Genomic DNA, 15,465 nt, shown 5'->3' with positions numbered 1-15,465 from the left:
CTAACCCGCACATCTTTGGACTGTGGGAGGAAACCGGAGCACCCGGAGGAAACCCACGCACACACGGGGAGGACGTGCAGACTCCGCACAGACAGTGACCCAGCCGGGAATCGAACCTGGGACCCTGGAGCTGTGAAGCATTTATGCTAACCACCATGCTACCGTGTTGCCCGTTATATCTTTACAAACTGTTTATATCCCTCTCACAACTTGCCTTTCCACTTATTTTTGTGTTGTCTGCTAATTTGGCTGCAGTACATTGCCTTTCAAGTCATTAATATAAATTGTAAACAGTTGTGGTCCCAGCACTGATCCCTGTAGAACCCACTAGTTACAGGTTACCAACCTGAAAACAACCCTTTATCCCCGCTTGCTGTTTCCTGCCCATTAGCCAATTCTCTATCCATGCCAATATACTACCTCCAACACCATGGGCTCTTCACAGAATCATTGAATCCCTACAGTGCAGAATGAGGCCATTTGGCCCTTTAAGTTTGAAATGAAATTAAATGAAAATCGCTTATTGTCACGAGTAGGCTTCAATGAAGTTACTGTGAAAAGCCCCTAGTCGCCACATTCCGGCGCCTGTCCGGGGAGGCTGGTATGGGAATCGAACTGTGCTGCTGGCCTGCTTGGTCTGCTTTAAAAGCCAGCGATTTAGTTCAGTGAGCTAAACCAGCCCCAGTTTGCACCATCTGAAAGAGCCCCCCACCTAATCCCACTCCCCTGCAACCCCATCTAATCTTTGGACATTATGGGGCAATTTAACATGGCCAATCCACCTAACCTGCACATCTTTGGACTGTGGGAGTAAATCAGAGCACCTGGAGGAAACCCACGCAGACACGGGGAGAATATGCAAACTCTATGCAGACAGTGACCTAAGGTCAGAATCAAACCCAGGTCCCTGGCGCTGTGGGGCAGCAATGCTGACAACTGTGCTGCTCATCTCTCATGACTCACCCTTATGTGAGTTACCTTGTCGAATACCTTCTGGAAGTCCAACTACATAACATCTACTGGTTCCCCTCTATCCACTCTGGTTGAGACTTCCTCGAAAAACTTTAATAAATTAATCAGACACAATATCCCTTTCATGAAGCAATGCTGATTCTGCTTGATTAGATTATGAGTTTCCAAATGTGCTGCGATTACTTCCTTAATAATTGATTCCAACATTTTTCTAACAATAGAAGTTAGGCTTATTGGTCTACAGTTACCCATTTTTTCCTCCCTCCCTTTTTGAAAAGGGGTCTCACGTTGGCAGTTTTCCATCCCCCACCACTTCTCCAGAATCAAAGGAATTTTGGAAAATGACAACCAATGCATCCACTATCTCTATAACTATTTATTTTTGAATCCTAGGATGCAAGCCATCAGTGCCAGGAGACTTGTCTGCCTTTAACCCCATTAAAGACTGCTTCTCTAGTGATGGGGATGTATTTAATTCCTCCCCTGTATTTTTTAATATTAATGGGATACTCCAAATAACTATCTTTCACCGTAAAGTCGAATGCATAAAATGTGTTTAACTCCTCTGCCATTTCCTTGTTCCCCATAACTATCTCCCCAGATTCATTTTCTAAGGAGCCTATGTTTACTTTGACCTCACTCTTCCTTTTTACATATTTAAAGGACGTCCTCCTCACAACTTGCTGTCCTCCGTATCTTTATATCATCAGCAAATTTGGCTACAATATACTTTGCCCCATCATCCAAATCAAAACAAATTGTAAATATTAGAGGTCCCAACACTGACTCCTGTGGCACTTCACTGGTTACAGTTTGTTAACTTCAAAGTGACACACTTATCCTGACTCTGTTTTCTTTCGTTAGCCAATTCTCTATCCATGCTAATAAATCACCCCAACATCATGAGGTCGTATCTTGCACAGAACTGAATGCCTTTTGGAAATCCAAATACACTACGTCCAGGATTCTCTGTTTCCTACCGCTTTGATTGGCAATTCTGATCGATTGGAAAATCCCACTCAGGTCAAAAACAGGATTGCGCCTGAGAGTACACCCGTCCCCAGTCTCCGGTCCCGCCCTGCCAGCCATGGAGGTTTCCCTTCCCACGGCGTCAGGAACATGCAAACAGCTGATTTGCATTCATTAGAATGCAATTAACGGGCTAGAAACTCAAATTCCGTCCCGCCATTACGCTCCAACCCTCACAATGGGAATTCCACAAGGCGGGTTTTGGCATTGCCAACCACTGTCTTGACATGATGGACCCTGAGGGGGAGGGGGGTCAAGAGGGTCAGCCCATTGCTCATGTGTCCCTCTGCTGCTGCCAGGCTGCAGAAGGAGGGCACCCCAAGGGTCCTGGGGGTTTGGGGGGGCTCAGGCTGTGGGTCAGGGGTTGGCCCCAGGATGGTCCCCTGTTCTGAGGGTTCTGTGTCTGGACTGCTACTTCCAGCCCTGGCAACCTGAAGATCAGTCTTGACCCGGTGATCTCAGGCAGCCCTCTGTTCAATATCCACATCCTGGTCAGACCCGTCTCCCTGAGCCCGATGCTTTTTAAACTGCTGCCTTTAAGTGTAGCCTTCCCAGAGAGCCCACAACATTTGGAAAGGCTTGAAATCCCCTGAGATCCTTCGAAATGCATTCAATTTCACAGTGCAGTGCCTTTAACTTGCCTTAGATTGTCAGCTTAATGGTTTAAACACAGCTACCAGGAAGTTTGTTTATTTATATTTCCCTTCACACTTGAACGCATCTGAAATACCCTCCATTGATCTTGACTGCAATGTTTATCAACAGTCTTGCTATGATTGACAGCTGCTGGCCACTTCAAAGCAGCTAAGTGGTTTCACTTCCTCTTTTCTAACCGCAGATTGCAGGGTCAACATTTGTGCTGTGGGAGGGAGGGAGGCTTGTCCCTGGAGGCTGCAATTGGGATACCTGTTCAAAATGGCAAACCGACCCAAGTAACTGAAGGAAAGCAAGCGTGTTTACTGCTGAACTTCATAGAAACATAGACAATAGAAGCAGGCGGGGGCCATTTGGCCCTTCGAGCCTGCTCCGCTATTCATTATGATCATGACTGATCATGACGTTCAATACCCTGATCCCTTTAGCCCCAAGAGCTGTATCTAATCCCTTTTTCAAATTACACAATGTTTTGGCCTCAATTACTTTCTGTGGGAGTGAATTCCACAGATTCACCCGTCTCTGGGCGAAGAAATTTCTCCTCATCTCAGTCCTAAACGGTTTACCCCTTATCCTCAGCTATGATCCCTAGTTCTGGACACCCCCACCATCTGGAATATTCTTTCTGAATCTACCCTGTCTAATGCAGTTAGAATTTCAAAAGCTTCTGAGATCCCGTCTCACTCTTCTAAACTCCAATTAATATAATCCTAACCGACTTAGTCTCTCCACACATGACCATGTCACCAACTTATTCATCAGTATGAACATTGGCAGGCAAATCGGGGGCTGGTTTAGCACAGTGTTAAAGAGCTGGCTTTGAAAGCAGACCAAAGCAGGCCAGCTGCACGGTTCAATTCCCTTACCAGCCTCCCCAAACAGGCGCCGGAATGTGGTGACTAGAGGCTTTTCACAGTAACTTCATTTGAAGCCTACTTGTGACAATAAGCGATTTTAATTTTCATTTCATGAGTGAAGCTTCAAATATTTCCACAAGATCTTCAAATTTTACAGTTTTCCTAAGTTATATGAATGCACAAAACTTTTTATACACACACACACCATGCACACAAAACCCACACACACAATTGATAAAAGAAACATGTTTGTTACCATAAATATCCTGGGTATTTTTTAATGTTGCCCCTCTGAGCAGCACATTCTCTGATCCCAAGGGCCTGTAATGAAGTTAAAATTTATTGAGAAAATTAAGCCATAAATAATTGCAATTTATAAGTTAATTATAAATACACTCTTAGGTCTCAGGCCAGAGATGCTCTCCAGCCAGTTGGCCTGAAATTAATCTTTTGCCTTGAATGAACTACATTGTAGATGGAATAAAACATGGAAAGACATCAGGACCAGGTAGACAACAAGATACAGAGGGATATGGGGGAGATGGATCGCCAAGGCATGGAGAGGAAGAAACAGATCATCTGAATGTGTTACAAAAGGACACTTAGAAATCCTAATATAAGAACATAGGAGAGGAGTAGGCCATTCAGCCCCTTTAGCCTGCTCTGCCAGTCAACTAAATCATGACTGACCTTCTACCTCAACACTATCTTCCCACATTATCGTCATATCCCTTGTCATCGGTATCTAGAAATAAAACGATCCCTGCTCTGGATATACTCAATGACTGAGTCACCACAGCCCTCTGGAGTAGAGAATTCCAAAGACAGCAGCACTGACGGTACACTGTTCCATCAGTACAACTCCGCAAGGTCAACCTAGATGTTTCTGATTCAGAGGAAAGGTTGAGGGAGCTAGGGCTTTTCTCTTTGGAGCGAAGGAGGATGAGAGGCGACTTAATAGAGGTTTATAAGATGATGAGGGGGATAGATAGAGTGGACGTTCAGACACTATTTCCTCAGGTGGATGTAGCTGTTAGAAGGGGACAGAACTAGAAGGTTCAGGGTGGGAGATATAGGAGGGATGTCCGAGGTAGGTTCTTTATTCAGAGAGTGGTTAGGGTGTGGAATGGACTGCCTGCTGTCATAGTGGAGTCGGACACTTTAGGAACTTTCAAACAGTTATTGGATAGGCACATGGAGCAACCAGAATGACAGGGAGTGGGATAGCTTGATCTTGGTTTCGGACAAGGCTCCGCACAATATCGAGGGCCGAAGAGCCTGTTCTGTGCTGTACTGTTCTTTGTTCTATGTTCTAGGGGCAAGTGTGCTAACAGCCAAACCAGAGGCAAGATCTCATTTTCATATTAAACACACAGTTGATATGATATGATTTGATAGAGTCGACATGGACTTGTGAAAAGGAAATTGCATTTGATAAAGCGGTTAAGAGTTGTTGTTTTATATACATTTTTAAGTACCCAATTCATTTTTTCCACTTAAGGGGCAATTTAGCGTGGCCAATCTACCCATCCTGCACATCTTTGGGTTGTGGGGGGCGAAACCCACCTAGACACAGGGAGAATGTGCAAACTCCACATGGACAGTGACCCAGAGCCGGGATCAAACCTGAGGCCGTGGCGCCGTGAGACAGCAGTGCTAACCGCTGTGCCATCATGCTGTCCCGTTAGATCAGCCAGCAGTGCTGGAAGAAACTACACAACCATCTCAGGGCGCCCAGGGTGATTGGCGGCACTGTGCCCCTGGTACTAACCCCCATTTCACACATCCATAACTCCACCCTCCCCTCACCCGGTGGGCGGCAGGAGAAGAGGGACCGCCGGATCTGCGGCCCCTCACCACAGCAGAGCAGAGGGCCCTGGACCTGGTCGGCGGGACGGGACTGGGGAAAGGGCAGTCGCCGGGGTGGAGGTCAGCATCGGACGGCATTAGTGTCGGAGGCCACATCTCCTTCTACGAAGAGGTGGTCAGGGGACAACTCCTGGAGGAGGCACAGGAAGGATCTCAGGAGATGGCCAGGATCCAAATGGGACGCAGGGTGTGGGATGTCCTTATTGACTCTTGCTTTGGGGCCAACCGGGTGGCTAGATTTGTCCCCCGATATGGTGCGAGACCATTAGACTTGTGTTTTGCAAGGGGGGGAATCATCTTGATTATTCCTTTCATGAGCAGGTTGCGGAAGTGATATGTCAGGATGATGAAGGGGAGTTATGGTGACTTGCAGTGAGGACAGAGCAATGCTCCTCTTATCCTCAATGACTGCCTGACTCCTGCCTGACAGAGATCTCAGAATGACCTGCCATTGAACAGGATGATCTGCAGTCGATGCTGCTACTGCCTCCACTGAAGTTAGGGGTCCCGGGGTAAGGGACTAAGGAGGTGGACAGATTCTCATGAGCTTTCAGCCGATGCCTTCCTCATGATGACAGAATGTTGGTGGAGATTGGAGACCATGCCGCAATGACATGAGAGCGGAGGCACATTATGGGTGATCAACCTGACTTTTATTTCATTAAATGTTTCTAACACTCGTGCTTATGTTCAGCCATGCCCACTGTGTGATTTATTTGCCTTCCTCACCCTCCTGTGACATCTGTGTTTCCCAGGACCCACAGCTGGGAGTGAGGTGGCCTGCTGACTTCCAAGCTCTGTTTCCCAAGATGACCTTGTCGGGTGGGGACCTTAAGGGTTCGGGCCTGATTTCAGGCAGCACAGGTGTTGGAGTGATCCCCTCCTTGCTGTGTGGGGCTGCAGGTGTGTCTGTCACAGGGAGGAGGGAGTCAGAGAGGCTGGGCACCCCACGGTCTCTTGGATGGAAGATCCAGGGCTGTGCACCTGCTGATCCTCTTCACTGTGGATGCCCATTAGCTCTGGGCACCTGCATGGAGGGGCAGCAGGAGTCGGAGCCACAAGCTCCACCATCCTCTGGAGTTGACACTCGTGGATTCCCGCAAACATCTGCACCATGTTGACGTTGCCCTGTACCCTGCAGCTCACGTCCTCCAAGATTGAGATCATGCAGCTGACATCCCCCACCACGGGGTACACATCCTGCGCCAATGTCTCCACTGCCGACGTCACCCTCGTTGCCCGACGGCACCATTTCCTTGGTTAGCACTACTGCCTCACAGTACCAGGCACCCAAGTTCAATGTCGACCTTGGGTGTCTGTGTGGAGTTTGTACATTATCCTCGTTTCTGCATAGGTTTCCGCCGGGTGCTCTGGTTTTCTACCAGAGTCCAAAGATGTGCAGGTTAGGTTGATTGGCCGTGCTAAACTGCCCCTGCGAACTTGGCCCTTAGTGTCAATAAAAAGGTTTCTTGAGGTTATGGGGATAGGGAGGGGCCTCGGTGGTGTGTTCTTTCAGAGTGTCAATGCAGACATGATGGGCTGAATGGCCTCCTTCTGAACGGTAAGGATTCTATGATTCTATTCTTCCAATCAGCCTTCCGAGGAGGAATGCTCACATCCCTTCCTGATATTAGTGACTCTGCCTTTGCAACTCCTGCAGCTCTGAGAGGACCATCCCCGGGGAGCTGTCATCACCCTGGGCTCCGGCAGCCCTCCGAGTGCCGGATCCCCGAGATGTCCCTGGCTCCGCCTGTTGTGGATCATCAGCTGTGAGGTGCTCGCCAGTGAGTGACCCAGAAGCCGGCCCAGGACTTATTCCCACCGAGGTTTCAGTATCGGCACTGGTGGAGGGTGCGGGTGGCAGCTGTGCCCCCGCTTCAATGATCGTCTCAGAGATATCTCCCTCTGAGATCTTCAGCTCTGTGGTCTCCAGAGGGCGTGAGGATGGTCCGGGCTAGTCGACTGATTGACCTACAAGGGAAGCGAGGTGGCATCAGTGCATCACAGGGGCAAACTGATAGAAGAAAGCTAACTCACGTGAGGCTGGATGTGTTTAAGGTTCTCACTTTTGTCTTGTGCTCCCACTTCACCCTCTGCACAAGTGTGGTCCTGCTCCTCGTTGGCCAGCTCATGGGCTCTTTCCTAAAATGGGCATGACTCCAGCATGGTGTGTCCGCTCACATTGGTTATGCTCCAGTTTGTCCTGCAATGAGACAGATGGGGAGAGTGCAGGCAGGGATCATGCCAGGCCAGATGGTGATGAGCTTGGCTTAGCATACGTGAGAGGTGAGTGGGAATGTGAGGAGCAATTGAGGGGGAGGGCAGCATGACACGTATTGGGACCCCGTGAGGTGGCTGGGAGAGAGATCACCGTGGAGGTGCGATGGGTGTTTCAAGGGGTGTAGCGGGAAACAGGGCAGACTTACCCTGGTTGCACCAAGATGATCATTCATCTTCTTTTTGCACGGTAGCCCCATCCTCTTACGGAGCGAGCTAGCGCTCATTATCTCAGCCAAAGCCCCTCAAGCGGGGTTGGTGACCTTGCTGCTGGACGTCTGTCCCGCCTCTGCTCAACACCATCTACAAGTTTGGCGAGTGAATCATAGAATTTACAGTGCAGAAGGAAGCCATTCGGCCCATCGAGTCTGCACCGGCTCTTGGAAAGAGCACCCTACCCAAGCCCACACCTCCACCCTATCCCCATAATCCTGTTACCCCACCCAACACTAAGGGCATTTTTGGACACCAAGGACAATTTATCGTGGCCAATCCACCTACCCTGCACATCTTTGGACTGTGGGAGGAAACCGGAGCACCCGGAGGAAACCCACGCAGACACGAGGAGAATGTGTAGAGTAGCGCAGACAGTTACCCAAGCCGGAATCGAACCTGGGACCCTGGAGCCGTGAAGCAATTGTGCTAACTACTGTGCTACCGTGCTCGCTCCATGAAACATGGTACTGCCTTCCTGGCAGTCACCCTGACTGAACTTGGAACAAGTGCTGGGGGTGTTTAAAAGGAGCACCCCACTGATTGCAGAGAGATTAGGTTTATTGGGCCAGCGAATCAGAGGCAGGTTGTAACATGGCGAGCGAATCAGAGGCAGGTTGTCGCGAGGCCAGCGAATCAGAGGCAGGTTGTAACAGGGCCAGTGAATCAGAGGCAGGTTGTAACAAGGTGAGCGAATCTGAGGCAGGTTGTAGCGAGGCCAGCGAATCAGAGACAGGCTGCTACAGATGCGGTGTGAAAATAGTGAAAGAAAACATTCTACCAGTGACTAAATATACTGTCATTTTCTCTTGCTGTGGGCCAGACTCTTCCAGTTTCCTCACAGAAACTGACACTTAGAAAATATATGTGAAAATTCCACCGTGTGTAGGCTGCAAGAAAGTGAATTCCATCACCAAGAGGGACTTATTTTCTACCCCACGGCTAGAGTACTGTATTGAGAAAATGGAACAGTCAAAGTAAATTATGAAAATAGGCTTGCTACAAGGATATTGGCAAATACCTTTAGTGGGAAGGGCAAAGGAGATTTTAGCATTTGTAACATCGAATGGACTTTGTCAATTGAACGTTATGCCGTTTCAAATGAAAACGCACTAAAACGTTCCAAAGACTATTAATAGACTGAATTTTTGCGCTGTATGCATTGATGATTTGGTGGTGTTTGGTTGGAGATGGGAAGAGCACTTTCAACAACTGAAAGAACTGTTGATCGCTTAGAGTCATAGATGTTTACAGCATTGAAACAGGCCCTTCAGCCCAGCTTGTCCATGCCACCAGTTTCTATCACTAAGCTAGTCCCACTTGCCCACATTTGGCCCATATCCCTCTATACCCATCCTGCCCATGTAACTGTCTAACTGGTTTTAAAGAAAAAGATTGTACCCACCTCTACCACTGCCTCTGGCAGCTCGTTCCAGATGCTCACCACCCTCTGTGTGAAGAAATTTCCCCTCTGATCTATTTTGTATCTCTCTCCTCTCACCTTTAACCTATGCCCTCTAGTTCTAGACTCCTCTACGTTTGGGAAAATATGTTGACTATCTACCTTATCGATGCTCCTCATTATTTTATAGACCTCTATAAGATCACCCCCAACCCTCTACGCTCCAGGGAAAAAAGTCACAATCTGTCCAGCCTCTCCTGATAACTCAGACCATTAAGTCCTGGTAGCAACCTCGTAAATCTTTTCTGCACTCTTTCTAGTTTAACAATATCCTTCCTATTTAGGGGGACCAGAACTGAACACAGTATTCCATGTGTTGTCTGAATGATGTCTTGTACAACTTCAACAAGACTTCCCAACTCCTGTGTTCAATATTCTGACCAATGAAACCCAGCATGCTGAATGCCTTCTTCACCACCACAAGAAGCTAATTTGGTAATGAACTTGGCAATAAGTGAGTTTGCTAAAGCACAAGTCTTAAATATCGGCCACATTGTGGGACATAGTCAGATAGCCCCAAAGTACGCAAAGCATATTTTGGAATTTCTAGAACCTATGACAAAGATGGAAGTTTGGAAATTTCTGCAAATGAGCGGCATTTACTGAAAATTGGTGAGGAGCTTTAGTAGTATGGTTACACCATTAATGGAACTCTTAAAGGAGAATAAGAAGTTTAACTGGATATTGGAGTGCCAAACTGCATTCAGAAATCTTCACAATTTACTTTTCTACCTATCTTTGGATTGTCAGCAAATTTAGCAACAATACCTTCAATAGCTACATCCAAGTTATATATATATATATATATAAATTGTAAAAGGTTGAGGCCCCAGCACTGATCCCTGTGGCACACCACTCGTCACATCCTGCCACGAGAAATAGAACCATTTTTGCCAACTCTGTTTCCTGTTAGCTAGCCACTCTTCCATCCATACCAATATCTTCCCCCTTTGTAGGGGAATAGTTAAACTCTAAATTTTCAAATGTTCACAATATTGTGTCTGTGAGAACAGATTAGATTTGCAGAATCCAGACTGCAGATGTGACACTGTAACAAAGGGAGTACAGCTCGTATGTTAGATATCAATGCGAGTGATGGTAAACACCAATATTCACAAGTCACAACTTGTAAACCCATCGGGAGCAGAGAAGGGGGCAGTATCAAACCACACAGGTATAAAGTTACTGGCACACATGTTGCCCACTCTCTTCACCTTAGTTCTCTGTCCAGTTGTTTTTTTTCCTTCTGTCCCGCTGGGCTTTTGTTTTGTAATTTTGTAGTTTTTGACGTGTCCAATCTAAATTTTTCCAGTAAAACTCAATCGCGCACTACCACCAGTGATCCTTCTTTTACTTGAAAAATAAGGGATCCTACATTCTTACACCATGATCTTTCATTTTCCACAATAATCTTTAATGTAAGGGCAGCACGGTGGCGCAGTAGTTAGCACTGCTGCTTCACGGTGCCGATGTCCAAGGTTCGATCCCGGCTCTGGGTCACTGTCCATGCGGAGTTTGCACATTCTCCCCGTGTTTGCATGGGTTTCGCCCCCACAACCCAAAGATGTGCAGCGTAGGTGGATTGGCCACGCTAAATTGCCCCTTAATTGGAAAAAATGAATTTGGTACTCTAAATTTTAAAAAAAATAATCTTTAATGTGGCACGGTAGCTCAGTGGTTAGCACTTTTGCTGCACAGCGGCAGGGACCCTGATTCAATTCCCGGCTTGGGTCTGCATGTTCTCCCCGTGCGGGGTCTGCACGTCCTCCCCGTGTCTACATGAGTTTCCTCCGGGTGCTCCGGTTTCCTCCCACAAGTCCCGAAAGACCTACTGTTAGGTAATTTGGACATTCTGAATTCTCCCTCTGTGTACCCGAACAGGCGCCAGAATGTGGTGACAAGGGAATTTTCACAGGAACCTCATTGCCGTGTTGATGTAAGCAACTTGTGACAATAATAAAGATTATTATTACAATATAAGACAGTCTGCAATAAATCTAATAGGGAATTCAGCAGAAACCTCACCCAAAGAGGATTAAGAATGTGGAACTTGCTACCACAGGGAGTGAATGCATTTCTACAGTGCAGAAGGGGGCCATTTGGTCCATTGAGTCTGAACCAACCCTCCAAAAGATCACCCTACTTAGGCTCACTGCCCCATCGTATTCCTGTAGGAACGGCACGGTGGCACATTGCTGCCTCACAGATCTAGGGTTCCAGGTTCATTTCCGGCCACGGGTGGCTGTCTGTGTGGAGTTTGCACTTCCTCCCCGTGTGCGCGTGGGTTTCCTCCAGGTGCTCCGGTTTCCTCCCACAGTCCAAAGACATGCAGGTTAGCTGGATTGGCCATGATAAATTGCCCCTTGGTGTCCAAAAGGTTAGGTGGGGTTGCTGGGTTACGGCGATAGGGTGGAGGTGTGGGCTTAGGTGGCGTGCTCTTTCCAATGAAATGAAATGAAATGAAATGAAAATCGCTTATTGTCACGAGTAGGCTTCAAATGAAGTTACTGTGAAAAGCCCCTAGTTGCCACATTCCGGCGCCTGTTCTGGAAGGCTGTTACGGGCTGGTGTAGACTCGATAGGCCTAATGACCTCCTTCTGCACTGTAAATTCTATGATAATCCCACACATTGACTGTGGCCAATCCACCTAACGTGTGCATCTTTGGACTATGGGAGGAAATCAGAGCACACGGAGGAAACCCACACAGACACCAGGAGAATGTGCAAGCTCCACACAGTCACCCAAGGTCGGAATCTAATCCGGGTCCCTGCCGCTGTGAAACAGCAGTGCTAACCAGCGTGCCACTGTGTCGCAAATAGTAAAGATGCATTTAATTGGAAACTAGACAAGCATTTGAGGAAGTTGGGAACATCTGGTTACAAAGGCAGATTTGGTCAGGAAAGATGGGAGGAGGCTCGGCTGGAGCATAAAAACCGTCATTGGCTGATTGGGCCAAAAGGCTTGGGTTCTGTGCCATACATCCTTCACAATTTGATCTAATAATCCAGAGAAATGTGAAATGGCTTTGGTTGTGTGTCATATATCCTTCAGAATCCGATGAAATAATCCAGATATATTTTCCACTTTGGTCGGAAGACTGAAGAGAGGCCTGGAAACGTTGGTATTCAGAGAGATCTGGGTGAGCTTGCACATGAATCACAGAAGGTTAACAAGCCATTCTCGCAATCAATTAAGAAAGCAAATAGTATGTTCGTCTTTATCACAAACAAAATGGAATATAAGAACAAAGTTTTACTGTAAATGTGTAGAACAGGAGTATTGCATACCGCTTTCTCTCCTTATCCAAGGAAGGATATATTTGGCTTAGAGGAAATGCAATGAAGGTTCACTGCATAGTGTCATGGGTGATTGCCCTTTGAGGAGAGATTAAGCAGACAAGACTAATATTTCCTGGAGTTTATGTGAGGTGATCTCATGGACAAAATAAAATTATTTTGAGCGCTTAACAGGATAGATGCTGAGCAGAAGTTTCCCCAAACTGGGGAATCCAGATCACAGCTCAAAATAAGAGCCAACCATTTCGGACACAGATGAGGAGAATTTTCCTTACTTAAAGGATTTTGAACATTTGGAAATTAATATATTCAAGTCAGAGGTTAATAGATGTTTGGAAATTAAGAGAATCAGATAATATAGGAAGGTTTAGCTGAGGTAGACGACCAGTCAAGATCTATTGAATGGCGCTGCTGCCTTGAAGATGTTGAATGACCTGCATCTGTTCCAATTTATTATATTCTAATGTCAGATGTGGGGAGGGGGAAGAAACATAATCTGCAGGACATACATGGGTGCTGTTCCTATCAATCGGAAGGAATTTCTGATTTCCTTTTGCTATTTTGCAGGTTCATTATTTTATTTTTTTTACTGTACAGGTATATTTAATAAATATTAAAAACAGATCTTAAAACAAACATTAAATATTGAGAGTAAGAGAAACTGATTTCAACTTACCTTGCAATAGGTTCCTCTGTCTGATGGTAAATATTGATCCGGCCAACAAAACTGTAGGTAAAAAACATCCCAAACACGGTCATTGGCAGAGTGGTTTGTATGAGTTAAGAGAATAAGTCCAAGTTCTGCAGGTTTGTGAGACTGCTGGGAAAGTGCAGGAATCAGAATAATCTACATTGCGACACCCTCCTCCCATTACAATTAGAGGAGATGGGCTGGCAGCGTTCATCACTTCCTCACTGCCGAGATGGACTCACTGCACAACTGAAGATGACAAGCGAAGGTTCAAAATGTTTACAGCTCTAAACATGTCTCAATAAGAGAAATACGGCACTGGAGAACCCTGAAATTCAAAGAGTGACCGAGGGCCTCTTGAAGCAGTCCATGTCCAAATGCAGCAAGACCTGGACAATATCCAGGCATGGGCTGGCAAGTGGCAAATAACATTCACAGAATCACAGGAAAGAGGCCCTTCGGCCTATTCACACCACGCAAGTGTCAGTCAAAGACCATCTCCAACAAGAGAGAATCTAACCATTGCCCCTTTACATTCAATGGCATTACCATCACTGAATACCTCACTATCAACATCCTGGGGGTTACCATTGGGAATCCTGCAACATGTAACTCAACTCCAGACTCCCCAAAACCATTTCCACAATCAACAGGGCACAGTTCAGAAGTGTGATGGTATACTCTCCATTTGCCTGGATGAGTGCACCTCAAATACTACATAAGAAGCTTGTCGCGATGCAGCACAAAGCAGCCCGCTTAATTGACACCCTTTCACAACCATTCACTCCTTCCATCACCGATGCACATTGGCAGCCGTGTGTACCAGGTACAAGATGCCCTGCAGTAACTCACCAAGGTTCCTCAGACAGCACCTTCCAAACCCACAGCCACTACCATCTAGCAGGACAAGGGCAGCAGGTACCTGGGAACACCTCCACCTGGAATTCCACTCCCAGGCACTCACCATCCTAACCGGAAATATACGCCATTCATTCACGGTCGCTGGGTCAATTCTAAATTCTCTCTGTGTACCCGAACAGGCGCCGGAATGTGGCGACTAGGGGATTTTCACAGTAACTTCATTGCAGTGTTAATGTAAGCCTACTTGTGACACTATAAAGATTATAATTATGTGTGAACAAGTTTTTTTCTAACATCACATCTGCTTCTTTTGAAAATCTATGCCCCCCCCATTCTTGATCCTTTTCTGAAGGGGGACAGTTTCTCCCTATCTATTCTGTCCAGCCCCCTCAAAACTTTGAACTCAGATCTCCTCTCAGCCATTTTCTCTCCAAGGAGCACAGTTACAACCTCTTCAATCTGGCCTCATAACTGAAGTTTCTCATGGCCACAGAATCCTTACAGCGGCCATTTAGCCCATCAAGTCTGCACTGACCCTCTGGTGCTCCCTATCCACTCTGTCCATGCCCCTCATAATCTTGTGCCCCTCATAATCTTGTACACCTCAATCAGGTCAACCCAAGCCTATCCAACCTCTCTTCATAACTTAAATGTTCCATCCCAGGCAACATCCTGGTTAAATTTGTTAGGAATGACCTCCCTCTGAGAAAGCCAAGCTGACTATTTCTGATCAAACCTTTAATCTCCAAGTGGGGACAGATTCTCACTTTCAGAATTTTCTCCAACGGTTTCCCTACCACTGATATGGGACTCACTGGTCTGTAAGCTCCCTGGCTTGTCTCTACAATTCTTCTTCAATAGTGGGACCACATTAGCTGTTCTCCAGTCCCCTGGCACCTCCCCCGGAGCCAGAGAGGAATTAAATATTTGGGTCAGAGCCCCTGAAATCTCCTCCCTCGCCTCCCACAGCATCCTGGGTCACAATTCATCTGGACGTGGAGATTTGTCCACTTTTAAGCCAGCCAATCCCTCCAATAGTTTGTTCCTCCCGATGACAATTTGCTTAAGAATTTCACAGTCTCTCTCCCAGATTTCTATAACTACCTCCCCATTCTCTTGAGTGAAGACATATGTGAAGTATTCATTCAACACCCTACCAATGTCCTCTAGCTCCACCCACAGATTTCCCACTGGGTCACTAATCGGCCTTACTCTTTCCCTGGTTATCTTTTACCAGCCAGAGCTTTCTCATATCACCTCTTTGCTCTCCTAATTGCTTTC

The 15,465-nt window shown here is 46.7% G+C and overlaps 1 protein-coding gene across 11 annotated transcripts in view; it reads right to left on the bottom strand.

The window, feature by feature from the left end:
* atp11a (ATPase phospholipid transporting 11A) overlaps positions 1-15,465 on the bottom strand; it is a 242,039-nt gene that overhangs the window by 164,318 nt on the left and 62,256 nt on the right. For 10 of the 11 annotated variants that reach the window (XR_005463256.1, XM_038818831.1, XM_038818829.1 and 7 more), the window contains exons 8-9: positions 13,309-13,359; positions 3,769-3,833 (exon numbers count right to left, since the gene is read on the bottom strand). Coding sequence is in view for 10 of the 11 variants with exons in the window: in XM_038818831.1 (XP_038674759.1) it covers positions 3,769-3,833; positions 13,309-13,359 (116 nt within the window). In the remaining variant the exon portion in view is untranslated. Of the gene's footprint in view, positions 1-3,768; positions 3,834-7,418; positions 7,585-13,308; positions 13,360-15,465 lie in introns of all 11 variants that reach the window. The other variant, XM_038818838.1, reaches the window with a different exon arrangement.

Source organism: Scyliorhinus canicula, chromosome 14, assembly GCF_902713615.1.
Source record: "Scyliorhinus canicula chromosome 14, sScyCan1.1, whole genome shotgun sequence".
NCBI lineage: Eukaryota > Metazoa > Chordata > Chondrichthyes > Carcharhiniformes > Scyliorhinidae > Scyliorhinus > Scyliorhinus canicula.
This window is presented reverse-complemented; position numbering and strand designations above follow the sequence as displayed.